This window comes from Rutilus rutilus (assembly GCF_951802725.1).
Source record: "Rutilus rutilus genome assembly, chromosome: 23".
Classification (NCBI taxonomy): domain Eukaryota; kingdom Metazoa; phylum Chordata; class Actinopteri; order Cypriniformes; family Leuciscidae; genus Rutilus; species Rutilus rutilus.
In genome coordinates, this window is record NC_140233.1 from 17779535 (window position 1) to 17796756 (window position 17222).

The 17222-nt window shown below is 38.8% G+C and overlaps 1 protein-coding gene across 2 annotated transcripts in view; it reads right to left on the reverse strand.

Annotated features, from left to right (window-relative positions):
- Positions 1–424: 424 nt before the first annotated feature.
- roraa (RAR-related orphan receptor A, paralog a) overlaps positions 425–17222 on the reverse strand; it is a 290534-nt gene continuing 273736 nt past the window's right edge. For both annotated transcript variants that reach the window (XM_084397568.1, XM_084397569.1), the window contains 9 exons: positions 16988–17073; positions 14403–14544; positions 10367–10762; positions 9493–9614; positions 8533–8665; positions 7060–7167; positions 3176–3286; positions 2855–2967; positions 425–1657 (listed from right to left, as the gene is read on the reverse strand). In XM_084397568.1, coding sequence (XP_084253694.1) covers positions 1493–1657; positions 2855–2967; positions 3176–3286; positions 7060–7167; positions 8533–8665; positions 9493–9614; positions 10367–10762; positions 14403–14544; positions 16988–17073 — 1376 coding nt within the window. In that variant the 3' untranslated portion in view covers positions 425–1492. The remainder of the gene's footprint in view (positions 1658–2854; positions 2968–3175; positions 3287–7059; positions 7168–8532; positions 8666–9492; positions 9615–10366; positions 10763–14402; positions 14545–16987; positions 17074–17222) is intronic.

Sequence of the window (17222 nt, forward strand, 5' to 3'; positions counted from 1 at the left end):
ACTTGGATGTTTAAGTCAATTCAACTGTAATTGCATTAAACTGACTTAAAAATGTGTTGAATCTTGTATAATTGCTTAACTTATTTTGATGAGTTAAAGCAATGTAAAAACTTGCAATAAAAAAAATTGCCCCCCGGATCATGTGATCCGCCTTTACCCAGCACCAACCTCCGCCTCGCGCAAATAAATACACAAACACGCACGCAAGCACGCACCCACCCTCAGCAGCGTTAGGGTTTCCAGCACTCGTTCTCCATAACCGTGGTATTTATACATGCAACACATCACTAGGTAAATATACAAGTCTTAAATTAAAGAAAGGTGCAAATAAAAGTGCCTTATCAATTTTTCACAATTAAGAATAGTCTAGCTACTAATATCATACATGTTATTTAAAATAGATTCTATAAACATTATTTTTTTTCTGTATAGTTTGTACTTATGACCAAATACCCTGTAACACGTTAGAAAACAGGTGGAATGGACCCTTGCATTGCATCGATGTTGGTGGTCGGACCGTTACGTTACGAACACCATTCCGGAGAGGGACTTAATAGCAGATGGCCTTAAATGATATCACTAAGCTAACTATGGTAGATGAAGTCTCTGACGGCTAAAAGCAATTGCGTCTATTACGACTAGAATTACCAGAATTCTACGTTGTTCCTTCTTTTTTTTTTTCTCGATTGTCCGTAGAAAGGTGCTGTTTTGTGTCAACACTGCGCTACACTCCTTCTCCGTATCTCTCTTTCTCTCTCACTTTGTATTCTTCTTCTTTCTGTGTTGGTTTGACATCCACCAAAAAAAAAAAATCCAAGCTCACAGGGAGGAAGGAAACCAGCCACGTACGTTTCTACGTAGACTTTTTTTTGGTGCTACAATAACTGCTGGAACAGTTCGGATAATCGACTTTCTTGATCTCAACTTTTTGTTTCATTCTCTTGGCTTGAAAAGGGCTTTAAACCGTGTTCCTCTTCCTGTAAAAAGTTTAAAATGGCGTATTCCAGGCAAACGCTCTCTGGGAATCGTTTTGGAAACGAGTCAAAACAATTTATGCTGATCATGACAAATCGCCATGGGACCGTTCTGGAAAGGAACGCGCGGACTCTTCAGGTTCAGTCAGAGAGAGAAAGAGAGCGAGGGAGCGTTCGGAAAAACAAGTGTCTTCATCTTCACATCCTCTCCCCTGGGGCTCCGAATCCCACCTGTGTCAGTAAAAGAAGGGAACAAACCCCCAAAAATAAACCACTGGAGTCAAACCCAGTCCATTACCAACTCCTCCCCCACGAAAAAAAAAAAAAAAAAAAAAATCACAAGGAAAAAAAGAAAATAAAAAAAGGGGGAAAGTGTGTGTGTGTGTGTATGTGTGTGTGTGCAGTGTGTCGTCCGTCCAGGTGTGTGTATGTGCAGGGCACTGCTAAAGTGTCTCAGATTTATGCTTGACATTCCCCACGGTGTGACATCCCCCGGGCGGGGCGGGCGCGGGGAAGCGCTACCCGTCAACGGGCATGGACTGCTCAAAGTCTGATCCGAACAACTCCTTGTACAAGGGGGGGAAGTGGGCGCGGACAATGTCTGGGTATATTGCTTTGAACGCCGTCAGCTTTTCCGTATGCCGGCTGCACAGGGCTCGCAGCGTGGAGACTTTGCATATCAACTGCAGAAAGAGAGAGAGAGAGATTTTAATTTGGTGGAAAGGACCCTGTGGTACTGGGTCAAAAGGCAAAAGGCAGACCCTCTAATCCGCAGACACAACACAGATGGTCCCAGGTTTTTCACATGACATCAACTAATCTTTCATCCGCCAGACCAAATGCAGCTTATCAGATGAAGTCATCCATGAAATCAGTAATTGACTTTATTTATTGGTAAAACTTTATAATAAGGTTTCATTTGTTAACATTAGTTAATGTATTAACTAACCATAACCATTTGTTACAGTATTTATTAATCTTTGTTAATACAAATACAGCTTTGTTCGTGTTAGTTCGCAGTGCGTTAACTAATGTAAACAAATACAACTTTTGATTTGAATGTAATGTATTAGTAAATGTTGAAATTAACATGTTCATTATTAGTTCATGTTAACTAGTGTAGTTAACTAATGAAACCTTATTGTAAAGTGTTACTTTAATATTTGATATTATGATGTATTCTAAAGACTGGTTGGAAATTATGTCAGTGCTGTTATTGTTAACTAAAACTAAAGCTATTAAAAAATGGTTTTGATAATTGAAATAAAGCTGAAATAAAATGAAAGATAAATATTATATGAAAAATTTTAAGAAAAGAAAATGAAAATTACAAATGTTGACTTGGCAACTAACTGAAACAAGTTTAAAATTGAAGTACTGAAATGACTAAAACTAAAATCAAAAAGAAAACTGAAAATATAAAAATATAAGCCAATTCAAAACATTAATAAATTATATAATAGTATATAAAATAATGCTAAAATAACACTGATTTAATTATTCTCTATCATTTATTCTATTGGCAGCTCTAGTTTTTAACAGAAATAAAATTTGATACAAATAACTTCCCTCTAATACTGGCTAGAAATATGATCTGTAGAAATTTAAACAAAGTAAATATTTGCCAGATTTTGTATGATGACCATATAAAAGCTAATAATTGAATTTAGGAAACCATGTCTTTATAAATATCATACAATATAATTTAACATTTAATATGTATCTCAATCATATGTCTTGAATCCACAAATTCCAGATGTATTCAAATGACTTTACATAGTTATTTGTATAAAACAATATAAAGTATGTAATATATACTGTAAATTGAGATCAATATCACATCTAATGACATCATATCCTGTTCCTGTTGTGTAAGGTACCTTTGTCAGTATGCCGTCCTCTCTGTGGTTCTTTTGTAGAACATGTTGGAGGGCCAGCTGAATCTTTTGCTGGAGTTTCTCCACCTTCACCTTCTCCTGGAGCCAAGACCGGTCTAAACACCACACACACACACACGGTACGTTACACTCGAGCTGTGACACAGCGTCACATGTTCAGATGCATTTAGCCTTGGCGCTTAAATAGAAAATGGTCTGAATCCAACCAACACTGTGTCCTAACACCATTCCTCCTTTCTTCACATATAATTTTGCAGTTAAACAAGGGCTTGTGGGTAATTTATCGGTAAACTTTAACATTACCTGCAGACATCAACACGAAGGCGGAGAACAGGGCGATCTCGTCTTCAGAGAGGTGCATAGAACACAAGTTTTTCCCAAACTCGAAGACAGAGCTGATCAAGTCGTCGCAGCCTGTCACGGCGGAGACAGAGAGAAAGAAAAAGTCGGTGAGACGGAGCAGTAGACAGCGTCGGGTAGACACTTGATCTTTTAGCATGAGATGTCGGGGTGGCACAGAGGTAAACAAAAACAATACAATCCTTCAGCAGAACAGAATGTTTTTTCTTTTCCCGCCACATTTTTTTCCCCCCCCTCCAGGCTAATCATGCTTTGGCGAATGAGTGAGGTTACGTAAGCATGACTGGGGTCACTAACAAGACTGAATAAAACCCATGACTCACGCAAACACTGCGAGATACTTCCCAAGCAAAAGCACCACCTAGACACAACAATGTTCCTTCTCATTTTGTCAGTCATTTTGAACTCAAGCATTAGGACACGAACATCACGTTCCACATTTTTCAAATGCAGAGTGATCGCGCTAAATCCAAACACAAAAATAACATTTAGAAAGGATTGCACTGTATTTGCATGACTATTACAGTTTTGCAGTCGAGATCAAATACATAAATAATACATATGTTTAATGTTATATTTCAATATTTTAAGAAATAATACATATATTGTGGTCTGTTTAGAAGCATTTCTAGTATTTGAGTCAGGTCACTCTTTATAGACCTTAAGATCAAATAAAAATGATAGCTTGCCTTTTTATATCAATCGCAGCTTGAAAACTTGAAAAAAGTGTTTATTATAACATGAGTGTTAGTCTTAGATGCACAAAAATATTAGACTTGTAAATAAATCAGATACTTGAAATTAAGCATTAAAAATCATTTAAATAATATATCCAAAGTTGTGTTAAATACAAACTGTTTATATATTTCCATATTCTGTGGAAGAATCAAAGCTTAAACACATAAACACCAGAGTAGTAATATTTAGAAAGGATTGCACTGAATATACAAATTTTGCAGTTCAAATACATAAATAATAAGTATTTTTTTATCATTATATTAAATATTTTATATTTTTAGAAATAATAAATATATTTTGATCTGTCTGGAAGCATTTCCAGCAAGTATTTTTGGGGTCTTTGGGAAATTGACTAAGTTCAAATAAATTATATCTTGCCTTATATATTAATTTCAGTTTGAAAACGTGAAAAAAATATTTAACACAACACATATTAAGTGATATTGTTAGTCTTAGACACCTAAAATGAATGCTAATATTTAGTAATATAATTTCTAAACTGCAATAATTTAAAAAGCATTGTGATATTTGAATGAATTAATATGCACATTTTGCATTCTTTTTCAAACGCATACATAATAAATATACTTTAGATTAATCTCCTGTCTGTACAGAATGATATCTCGCCTTTTATATCAATCGCAGCTTGAAAACACTGTTCGACTCAACATTTATTAAGTAATAATGTCAGTTTTGGATGCACAAATCTATAAGACTTCTAGATGCTAGAAATTAAGCATTAAAAAAGGCAAACAATTGAAATATCCAAAGTTGTGTCAAATACCACCTGTTCAAATATTTCCATATTTTGTGGAAGAATCGCCCTAATGCTAAAACACACAAACACCACATTAGTAATATTTAGAAAGGATTGCGATGTGTTTGCATGAATTAATATGCAAATCTTGCATTCTGTTTCAAATGCATAAATAATACAAATAAAACACTTTAGATTATCTGTTTAAAATGTCTTGCCTTTTATATCGACCGCAGCTTGTTCAACACAACACCTATTAGCAATAATGTGAGTTTTAGATGCACAAATCTACATTAGACTCATAAATAAATCAGATATTGAAAATGAAACATTGAAAAATGATAAATAATTGAAAATCAAATATCCAGAGTGTGTTGAGTACCACCTGGGGGCACTACGCCACAGTTTCAGTTTGCACACCGATTTCAGAGATACCGGTCGAAAGCTTGGCAAACACATGCGAGCTTATTAAAAGCACCACACAAAAGACAGGAATAAGATATTAAGCTTGTTATAAGGAGGACGTCCACATGAGATATGGTTACAGTATATGATTTAATGTTATCTTTCAGACTGTGGCATCTTCTCATATTTGTGTTTGTTTTGACACCCGGAAAGCTTTCAGCCCCAAAAGGTTTCCGATGCGCATGCATAATGACAGAGAAGGGATTTCACTAATGTCACGGCATTCAAACGTAAATGCTATTTGCTTACACAGAAGAAAAACTCGACGCCCAGTTACGCTACGGCTGTGTGGATGGCGGGTTTGATAAAACACTCCTGGTAGACACTCAATCTTGCTTGTGCGGTTCCAGACGCCCACCGCATGCAGCAGCTATAGCAACCCTGAGCAGAGTCCTCAGCGAGGAAACCGACTCCAGGTGTGGAGGATACGAGAGCTACTGCCGACCTGGTGGGCTTTATTCGCTTGCGTACACACCGGGTCCAAAATCAACACTTTATTTCATTTAGTATCGGTAACACTCCAATAAGGTCTCATTTGTTAACATTAGTTAATGCATTAACTAACAAAAACTAACTATGAGCGATATCATTTTACAGCATTTATTAACCTTTGTTAAAGGTATAGTGGAGGATCTTTCCGAATTTTAGATAAGACCCGCCCTCTCCACTTTTTGAATAAGTTTGATTGATTCACCAGAATGATTGACAATTAGGAGGACCAATAGTATAGGTGATCCACCCGGAAGTAAAAAATCCTCCGCTATACCTTTAATGTTAGTTACTAAAAATGTTCATGTTAGTTCATACTGAATTAACTAATGTTAACAGATATATGTGTGTCTGTTGGAGAAATTTTCTTTTGAAAGTAAATGTTACAATATTGCATTACTTCCTAAAAAGTAACTAGTTACATTACTTAGTTACATTACTTAGTTACTTTTTATGTAAAGTAATGCGTTGTTACTTTTGCGTCACTTTTTCTCAAATGGCTGAGACTCGCTCTCCAGACCTTGCAAGTATTATTATTTTTTTACTGAAGGTCTTATTTGCAAGTGATTGCAGTAATTCAGTAATTCATAGCCTATATAACATGCACCTTCATTTTCTTTTAAAAACACATTAGAATATTATTATATTCTGATCACTTAGAATGTTTCCTGACCCCTACAGCTACTGTATGTATGCCATACAAAAGATCCCTTAACATCATATTACCTAATGTAAAGCTCTTTTATTGAAAGTTGAAAGTAATATGTCTTGTTATGGAGAAGAAAATTAATGAAACAGAGAAGTAATGTGCATTACTTTTTTATAACAAATGTAATATTACATAATCAGTAGTACTGTCAGTTCAATTAATCGCGATTAATCGCATCTAACATAAACGTTTCTGTTTACATAATATATGTGTGTGTGTATATATATATATTATATTTATATACTATATTATTTGTGTACTATATACTGTATATACAGTAAATATACACAGACATGCGCACACACACACACACATATATTATGTAAACAAAAACTTATGTTAGATGCAATTAATCGCGATTAATTGATTCGACAGCGCTAATAATCAGATTACTTTTTGATGTAACAAGTAGAGTGACACATTACTTTATAAATGTAGAACTTAATATTTGAGTTACTTTTACCATTGGCAAAATACTTTTTTGCTTTCAGTAAGGCAAATTGGTTGAGTTTTGCACGGATTTGAATGCTTTTGCCATGTGTGTGAAAAAGGGCCTTAGTTTTCAGTTCGAACACAATTGGGGACAAGCAAGGAACACACACAAACATAATATTCCAAACACAGAATTTCCACTTCACATACCAAATCCAAGCAGGTTTTGTAACTCACCTAATGACTTAAAGACATCAGTCCCGGCATACTTTCCGTCAAAATAGACTGTGTTGTTCTGAGGGTCGAAGGCACGGCACATTCTGACGAACACCACCTCCAAAGAGCCTACACACAGGCGAGAGAGAGACAAAATTGTGATTTTATGTAATCAAAAGCAGACACGCTAGAGAAATATGTGAAGGCATATACTGCTAACTGCATTCTCAGCACTGCCACAAGGTGCGCTATAGCAAGCACGAGCGTAAACAGTCTTCTTCTACAGCAAGTTATTGCATTTCCCAAAAGCATCATCAGCCAACCATTTCTGTTGGAAACGACGGAACTTGCGACCATTGCTTTTAGGAAATACCCCAGGTTGATCACTGTCGTGTCAGAGCAACAAGTTGAAAAGAATCCTGCAGAGTAAGTTAGCTGATATTAGCTAAGCTGTCGACATGTTTAGTTTGCTACCTGAATAATAGCGCACACGTGGTTCAATGGTACAGACATCTGATGTTAGGTTTGTTATGCGAGGTTAATACTAACATGGAGTATGTTTCTGGCCATAAACACAGCTTTATTAAGTCACCAATCGGCTGTGTTTTTGAGCAGTGTGTGTGTGGCTCAGGTGGAGTGTGTTGCTGTTATTGTTGTGAGTGGGAGCAGTAATTCTACCGCGGAGGGCTTTGGTGAGCACAGGCTTAGAGGATAAAAGCCACGTAATGGAAGCCATTACGGAGCTTTAGAAAGATGCCGGTGGTTTAAAATGTCATGTCAGGAGCGAGCGCTCACTCAGTATTTTGTTCATAATTTTGGTGGGGCCTAGCACAAACAGAAACACTGAAAGCTGTTGGGATCATGACGGGGATGGGGTGTGAGTGTGATGTAGCACTTTGGCCCATTATTTGTGAGGAGAAAGTGTGCAGTGGTGGATATCATCTCAATAGTGCCTTATTTTTCAAAGAGCTGACAGATTGTCCCGATACAGTTTTCCTGTATACACAAGAGATGCTCATTTGAAGCACGACACCTCCTGCTGTGTGACATCGGCTGTGTTCAGAATGGAATACTTGCATATTGCTTAATGTGCAGTGTACTATTTTTAAATAGTATGCAGTATGCAACAATAAATACTTTAAAGAGCAGTATGCTACACAGTTGTCACATGCACGTTTAAAGTCGGCATGAAATGGAAGTTACGATTAGTCTTTTCTTCTCTATTGGGATGCATATCTGAGTGGAACGGCTTCACAAACAAGAAAAAAGACAGATCAAATGCACTGCATTATGGGAAAACAGTATTCCACACAGTATGCCCTTGTCGTATAATGCACATTTTGGCAAATGCATACAAAAAAACTGCATACTGTGCGCAGTATACATACTGCTAGTAGTATGCTATTCAGATGCACTGCAGCAAAGGATTATTTGTATTTACGCCCTGTAAACTAAGCCGGGATTGGATGATGGTGATGTGAACGCACACTTTACCTGCTTTGAGAAGCACTATCTGATCATTCTGACAGAGCTCCATGAAGCCGTCGATGCGCTTGGCAAACTCCACCACATACTGAATGGCCTCTGTGATTTTAATGGCACACAACTGCCACATGACTTCCCTGGGCTGAGGGGAAACAAAACACAAAACCATTTGTTACAAGCACTTTAAAGAGGCCATATTCTTATGTACAGTAGCAGTTTAATTAAGTACACTCATGATTTTTGCACCAAAAACCATCATTATTCAGTTTTACATTACCATTTTATACTCACTGACCCTTAGAAATAAACCGGCTTTGATACAGAACCAAATATCTATTGATATGTAATTGTGGGCGGTTACCCATGGTTGGGTAACACTCATGTTAGGGTTCAATTTATTAATATTAGTCAATGCATTAGGTATCAACATTATTTAATGCATTTCTATATTAACAATGAACAATATATAACTATTTATAAATTAACATTAATCCAGATTATAAATGTACAATGTGTACAAAGAAAGAGTGCTCTAAATTAGTCATTTAAAGGGATAGTTTACCCAAAAATGAAAATACAGTCATCATTACTCACCCTCATTTTGTTCCAAACCTGTATGAGTTTCTTTGTTGAACACAAAATAAGATATATTGAATATGGGTGACCAAACAGTTGACAGCAAAATACTCAAGTCAATGGGGTCCGTCAACTGTCTATTTACCAACATTCTTCAAAATATCTTCTTTTGTGACAGAAGAAAGAAACTCGTACAGATTTGGAACAACATGAGGGTGAGTAAATGATGACAGGATTTTCCTTTTTGGGTGAACTATCCCTTTAAATGGATCTTCATCCTATGAATGCAACCAGCAAGGACATTTTTTATTCCATTGCCATATCAGTGTCACTGCAAGTTACAACATTAAAAACATTGCTGTCTAAGGCTTCTGAAAAGCTGTGTGTGTTTACCTTGTTCTGGTAGCTCTCCACCTCCTCCTGAAGGAACGCCTGCCAGGTCATTTGCTGAAGTTCTTCTCTCAGGTACTGACACGTCTCCATGTGGGACTTGGAAATGTTCTGGGCCAGATGTTCTAAAACACAGTGCAACATACCGTCAAAAAAAACCCTGTCGCGCTTGACTGCACTTAACGTACAGACCTATTGAGCTGTACTATATATATATATATATATATATATATGTGTGTGTGTGTGTGTGTGTGTGTGTGTGTGTCTATGTGTGTGAGATGGCATTTGCTTCCCATTATCGTTATAAAAAAGTTCTTCCTACTAGTGTATTCATTTTTGCTCACAGAAATGCTGAGGGAAAATATCTTTCAAAAGATGCAGCATTTTATTTGTGTCTCCAATCGAAGGGTTTGTGATTTAAAGTCGATTTAGAAGCGTGTTGACCATCTGTGTTTCAGTACAAAAGGAAATTAGGACAGTACTTCAAGTATAAAAGTGAGTGTGTGTCAATTCATGGGAACAAAGGTCATATTTGCTTTCAGCAAGAACGAGAAAATGGAGACGAGAGAAAGGAAAAAAAACAGTATAAAAATTCAATCATGTTGAAAACACATCTGTTAAAAGGAGTCCCAGAGCAGGAGGGGAAGCTAAAAAAATGATTTCCCTTGGCGCGTGCCCTGCTGGATCCTGATTGGCCCTAATTAATGGAAACTAATTAGAAAAAAAGAGGTTCTTTTAATGAGTCTTCGAGATGAGTCTCCAACCTAATGCTATTTTAAGACACCTTTAGCGATGTTTGCCCCACGGTTGGGTTCTTCCCCCTAGTACCATCCCCTAACCAGAATCCACTTTGCCATTCTTCAGAATGATCACTTACCCAACTCAGCCATGGAAACGGTGGGGGATGTCTCTCCGTTGGTGAAGGAACAGTAGGGGAAGAAGCCCGAGCCAGGGGTGAAGTCGCAGATGGGCTCCGGCTTGATGCCGTTGATGTCCAGGCCGGACTGATCGGGTGAGGGTTGGATGTCCAGGTAGAAGCTGCTGACGCCCGAGTCAGGCTTGGTGCCGTCGGGTGTGTGGCCGTTCATGTAGCCGCTCAGGTCATCATGAAGCTCGGTCAGGCCATTGGTGGAAAGGCCGTAGGTCGGTGTAAGGGGTTCGGCCTCACCGGGCTGCTGCTGGTGGTCCCGCTGTTGCTGCTGGAGCCGGTGTTTCTGCACCTCTGCATACAGGCTGTCCCGCTGTTTCTTCGACATCCGGCCGAACTTCACCGCTATAAGGGGCAAAACATTGCATTATGAACAGAAATCTCTCTCGAATTGTGACTGCTTGCTTAAATATTATCAAATACAAGTATAAACAGGCCAGTGTGCCAACCCAATCTCATGAGAAAATGTAACTGTTTTATAAGCTGCTGATTTGAATTTGTACATTGTAATTTGTACGTGTAACATGAAGGTCCACCCTGCTAGAAATAGTGTCAGATCGTAGGAAAATGTATGAATGAGATCATATCAATTTATACACATTAGCCACCAATTTGCCCAAATCTAAGGGGCTGTTTACACAACAACGTTTTCAAAAACGTATAAATGTAATGCGTTTTGGCCATTCATTTATAAGACAACAGCATTTTGGGTGCCTGAACTTTGCAAGTTTTTGAAAACAGTCTCCTTGTAAACAACTAAAACGCGAATCTCTGAAGACAATGTCGCCTGTACGCAGAAAACTCAATGGAAAACTTCTCAGTTTTAAGCATATCGTTGACGTGTAAATGTTCCCTGAAATGGTTGGAAACTTGCATCAAATTTCCATGCAAGTGTGTTGGGTGAGGCTTCTTTGTCTTTTGAATGTGTTTATTACAGGTGCAATTCGCATTGGTGCCTCCTAGGGTCGAGTGCCTTGCTCAAGGGGATGATCGTGGTGCAAGGCTCACTGTTTACATTGATCAAACCAGCAACCATTTGGTTACCAAACACCACACCAAAACTACCCTTGAAGAAGACTTCACCCCATAGCCATTGTTACTCAAGAAAAAACAATAGGCACAATCTCTTTTCCCTGAAGATTCTGGCCTTTGAAGGGAAGCTTAGTGTACCGGCATGGAGAGTACAACTAACTCCCGGGAGCAGGGTTTAATGTCTCGCAGAGGGTATTAGTAGTGTATTGGGTCAATAAAAAGGAACCTCTTTGGTAATAGCATTAGCTTTTTCCTGCTGTCTACCTGTCAAAATGATCCAAGAAAACCACTAGCATGAATCACCAATTTACAAGCACTCACAAAAAGGAAAGGCCTTCACTCGCAACACCTGGAGGAAGCGGTGGAGAGACTGTTTAGCTTCGAAAGAAAGAGCAGCTACAGCTTTAGACTGTCTTTGAACTGGAGGAGTGTTAGAAGAACAGGAAGCAGGGGACGGAATACAGTGCGGATCAGATATGAGTGAAGATCAAGTGTTTGTAAAAAGGAAGGGCGTCTGGTGAGGACAAGCTGATCTACTGATGGCTGGAAAAAGAGAAAAGTACTGGAGAGTTTAGTGGAGAATGAAGGGGATAATGGGGCTTTGACTGTTGGAGAGAAGAGAAGACAGGACAAGACAAAAGAGGACAGGAGGAGAGACAGCATGTGAGGGGAGAAGAAAAAAAGATGACAGGAAAGAATAGGAGAGGAGGTAACAAGGATAGAAGTGAGGCAAAATGAGAGAAAACAAGGTGGGATGAGACTTGAGGTTGCTATTTGAATAGAGGAGATGAGAGAAAAACAAGAGGGCATTTGAGGAGACGAGATAAGATGTGGAGAGGAGGGGAGATGACATGGCGGGACTGGAGACAAGTTGAGACATGAGGAGAGGAGATAAAATACGATGAAACCAGGCATGCGAAGAGGAAAGAAGAGGAGATTTAGAGATGGGGAGGAGACGAAACATGAGAAAATGAGATTTGGAAAGAAATCAGGAGATGAAAAGAGGAAACGGACAAAGAGGATGAAGCTAGAGGATTTGACGAAAATAGTAGAGGCGAGAATAGACGAGAAAAGAAGAAATGAGACAAAATGAGAGGAGAGGAGACGAAAATAAGATTTGAATAAAGAGGTGGAGATCAGAAAAGAATGAATGAGACTAAATGAGATTTGAAGAGAGGGGAAGAGCTGAGATGAGAGGAAAGTCAATTAAACTAAACACGAGGAGACGATATTTGAAGAAAGGAGATGATACAAAATGAGACTTGAGGAGTGAAGACAAGAGGAGAGAGATGAGACATGAGAAGAGTACAGGAGATTAGAGGAGATAAGACAAGACATGCTTGGAGGAGATATAAGCGAGGTGTTAAGAAGGGGTACGGGATCAGCTCTGATATTGAGGCGTATGAATGAGAATGAGAAGAGGCCTAACGTCGTCTCAGACGTGCGTGTCTGGGTACGCTCTGCGTCTCTGTCCCCGTGTAAGGAAGGCAGATGGGGACTGGTGAGCTTCAGTCGGAGTGAAGTCAGAAGTCACCTTGCCTGTCCTGGTTGTGTGTGAGAGAGCAGCCTGGTAGACTCGGAAGACCTGGCCTGATTTCATCCTCCTGTCACGGGCCGTAGTCACACAGCCCAGCCGGAGGCCCAGCAGGGGGCCTCCACACACACACGCACACTCACACACACACACACACACACACACACACACACACACACACACACACACACACACACACACACACACACACTCACCTGTGCACCCGTTAATGCTGCTCACCTGCATTCTCTTTAATGAGCCTGCTTTAATGACGCTCATTTAATAAAAGCTACTTGCTGTCAGATTCTCCACCCTGACTGAGCATGCCCCGCAGTCCAAAACCACAACTGCCTCTTAAATTCATCTTGTCACAAGTTTGGTAAAAAATTAATGAGCAAAGGGCGCTGACTACAGAGCAGGTACTCTACTTAAGTGACATGACAAGACCGGGGACAAAGGTAAGTATTGAATAAAAGTAGTAAAGGACTAAACATATTCTATTACAGTATCCACTTAATTGTTTCCTTAAAGTCCTCAATGTACTTTCAATATAAATGTAGCTGTCGCCATTAAAATAGACTGTTTGTGTTCTGTATGTTATGAGCATTGAATAGGCTTTTTATATATTGACGTGAACTGCCGAGGTAAATCTTGTCATTTTGGTATTGTGAACAATTTCCCCCCTGGTTTCACAGACAAGGCTTAAGCCAGTCCCAGACTAAAATGCATGTTTGATATCTTAAAATATGTCAGTGCCATCATGTTGTCTTAAGACACACACCAGTAGGCATGTTTATAAAAGCTACTTAAATGTCCTAACTGAACTAATCCTGGCTTAATCGAAGCCCTGTCAGTGAATCCAGGCCTACAATTATATGGAATTTCCAATTATGCTAAAATTGTGTCAAATTATAAAAAATACAATTAATTATGGTTATTAAGGATACATATGAAATTAGCCTCTTTAGTCATTTAATTTAGACATTTTATTACAAAAATCTATTTATTTTGAAAAATGTCAAAAAATTATTTTATTTCAAAATATAATTTCCATCAAGGAATGTTATTAAACACAAAACACCATTTGAGATGGAAATGGCACTGTGGTGGAAATGACTTTCATAATAATAATGAAAATACATTAAATGTATAAATCGCAGATGCATCCTGTGATGCATGTACTGTATGTCACATTTGTAGACATTGTTAAAACAGTTTTCCATTATATGTTCCTCTTTTACTCTACTTGTTGCAATCAGGTTTGTATTCTCAAACCATAACTGAAAAACACTGTCTGTCAGGTTGCAGCACGTTCACTTTACACGCTGCTCTGTTTGGTATTTTGCATGCATTCGATGTTCTGTATCTGTGGAGACTGTGTTCTCCCTCTGGTGCCTGCTGTCCTGGACATGGACTCACCGTCACGTGACATGCCCACGGCCAGACACTTCTGCAGCCTGCAGTGCTGGCAGCGGTTCCGGCTGGTGCGGTCAATCAGACAGTTCTTCTGACGCGGGCATGAGTACGCAGCATTGCTCTGCTGACTCCTCCTGAAGAAACCCTACAGGCCCCAGAGAAGGACAGAGAGAGGGTTGGTTAACCCATGCAGGGCTCAACAGTAAGGATTTTTAAGATTTTTACCAGTCTCATCACACACACACACAAAAAAAGAATCATTTATATTATATAACACACATTTTAGTTTTAGGAATGCATTTTCATACACTGTAAAAGAAAAGTTGCTGCCTTAACTTTTTTAAGTACAACCAACTTGGATGTTTAAGTCATTTCATTAATTTCAGTTAAATGGGCCACCTTCTGAGTTGAGTTTAAGCAATGTTAAATGTAAAGTAATGTTAAACTATTTTTTTACAGACAGCATGTCAAACATAAATGTAAGAAAGGAGAAAAGAGGGAACACAAAGGAGATAGAAAGGATGTCTGCCAAGGAAAGGGTAAAAAATACAATTTGTGGGTATAGAGGAGAGGATGAGAGGAGCATTAGGTGAATATAGGGAGATAAATTGATGTTTTAATGAAATTTAAATGCAATGTTACACTGTTACGTTATACATTTTAAAATAATTAACTGTGTTTTATCAGAAATGTCTCAGTTTCACTTTGCAGTTTGACTGGCCCATTTTTGCTGATTGGCCGGCCCATTTTACCTGAACACTGCTCATCTAAAAAAAGTGTGGGAAAGCTATGTTTCAAAACCTGAAGGGCCTGAACAATTATATTTTATTACATCAATTTAACACATTAATCATAAGAACACAATTTAATGTCATGCATAGGTTATTAGTTAGTGTCCCAAGCAATTAACCAAAAAGTGACCCAATTTGCCTAAAATCACCCTACATAAACTACTGACTCATAAAAAATGAGTTGAATCTTGTATAACTTATAAAAAAAAAGTTGGAAATTTGATGAGTTAAAGCAATGTAAAAACATATGTTGTCATAACGTATTGATCATATATTTTTTACAGTGTATGTGCAAAAATAATTTGATATTGGTAATAGTAAAAAATAAAAATAAATGTTTGCATTACCAGCTGCACACTTCTAAATATTACTTATATTTATATAATTATTATACCATAATTTTTTTTATCATTATTTATTAAGAAAAACATTTTCATTTATGCCTTTCAGCTGAATTGACCTCAAACTGGCGACAGACATGCATCTATACCTTACAAGCGCATATTATCCCACATGAAGTGCTCATAAAACATTTCTGTGGCAGATGCTGAACAGATGGTGGCAGCTTTACAAACACTTGCCTCGATCATATAGACATGTTTCTCTTTAGTCAAGATACATCCGAGCAACACCTACTTTAGTGCGGTAACTATATAAAAAAAAGCAGTTTGGAACGAGTATTTTTCCTCATTAACAATTGGCACGGCTAGTTCAGAGACGGGTGAGAACGGTAGTAAATAATGGCGAGTTTGTGCGAGGTTATTAATGTTGAATAACAGAGCCCGGACCCAGTGGTTGGCTCGAGGGGGGGGAAGGAGTGGGCACCCACGTTGAGTTTATTTCTCATCCTTTTGACTTAATGAATTGATTCCAGCTCGTCATTAACACACCCACTCCACAGCTCCATACACATATGTCTTAATTAGTTGCTCATTGGCTGTTTAATTACTAGAAAACAGCTGACAGCTGCCAAGTTGCTTTCTAATGGCAGCCATTATGAAAGCGGGGTAGGACTGCCGGTGACAAGCAGCGCTCCTTAATAATGCTATGATTTATGGGCCGGAGCGTTGTGCTCGCACATATCATTAAATGTCTCTGTGCCTCGAGTAATTAGTAATCATTAAAGATACATTTCAGCAGTTTATTCTTCAGGCCTGCGCGTTTCTGCCGCCGAGTGAGTGACGGAGGGAGATGCTGAGCAGAGAGTCTGTCTATTGTGCGGGAAAACAAAAAAACGAGGCGTTCAAGAGCCGCGTCCGCACGTTCGTTTCTGCCGACTCCTGCTGGCGGAATGCTAACGAGTCGCTCCGGTGACAGGCGGAAAACAGGAATACACAATAAGCACAAAATTCCTCTTTGCTGAGTGGACGGCGTGTTTGAAAAATGCACAAAAAGAGGAGCTTCGGTGGGAAAGAATGGGGGGGGTTGTTGCAAAACTGCTAACGACGTGCTGTGATCCAAAGCGCTTCCTGTTTGACGGTTTTATAAATAAAAAAAAGTCAAGTGCAGCAAAGATGGTAAAGAAAAACAAGACAAAGGGATTATATTGTTGTCGTATTGTAATTGTGACGTTTTTAGCAACATTTCAAACCGACTACGCGAGTTATTAAGACTCAGGCGTGTGAAGAATTGTGAAGTCCTGTAAGCACAATTGTAGTTGTTTCTTCTTTTAGACAGGCAATAATCCGAAAGAAACCCCTCTGTTATTTTCCAGAATGTCTCATTTGTTGCCTTTTCCCGCTTTTTCTTTGTCACGCGCGCGCGCTTACCCGCTGACAGGGTTGTTTAGCTTCTTACCTTGCAGCCCTCGCACGTTATCACGCCATAATGGATGCCTGATGATTTGTCTCCACAGATCTTGCAGGGAATTATTTCGATTTGAGCTGCGGAGAAAGAAAAGAGAGAAGATACTGTCAGGATTTTTCACTGTCACCAGTCACCACGCAACACCTCCTCCACGGCTGCATGTTGCGACATGAAACGGCGCCGAGCTTCAAAAGCATCACGTCGATGCCACCCTCGGCTGCTGCGT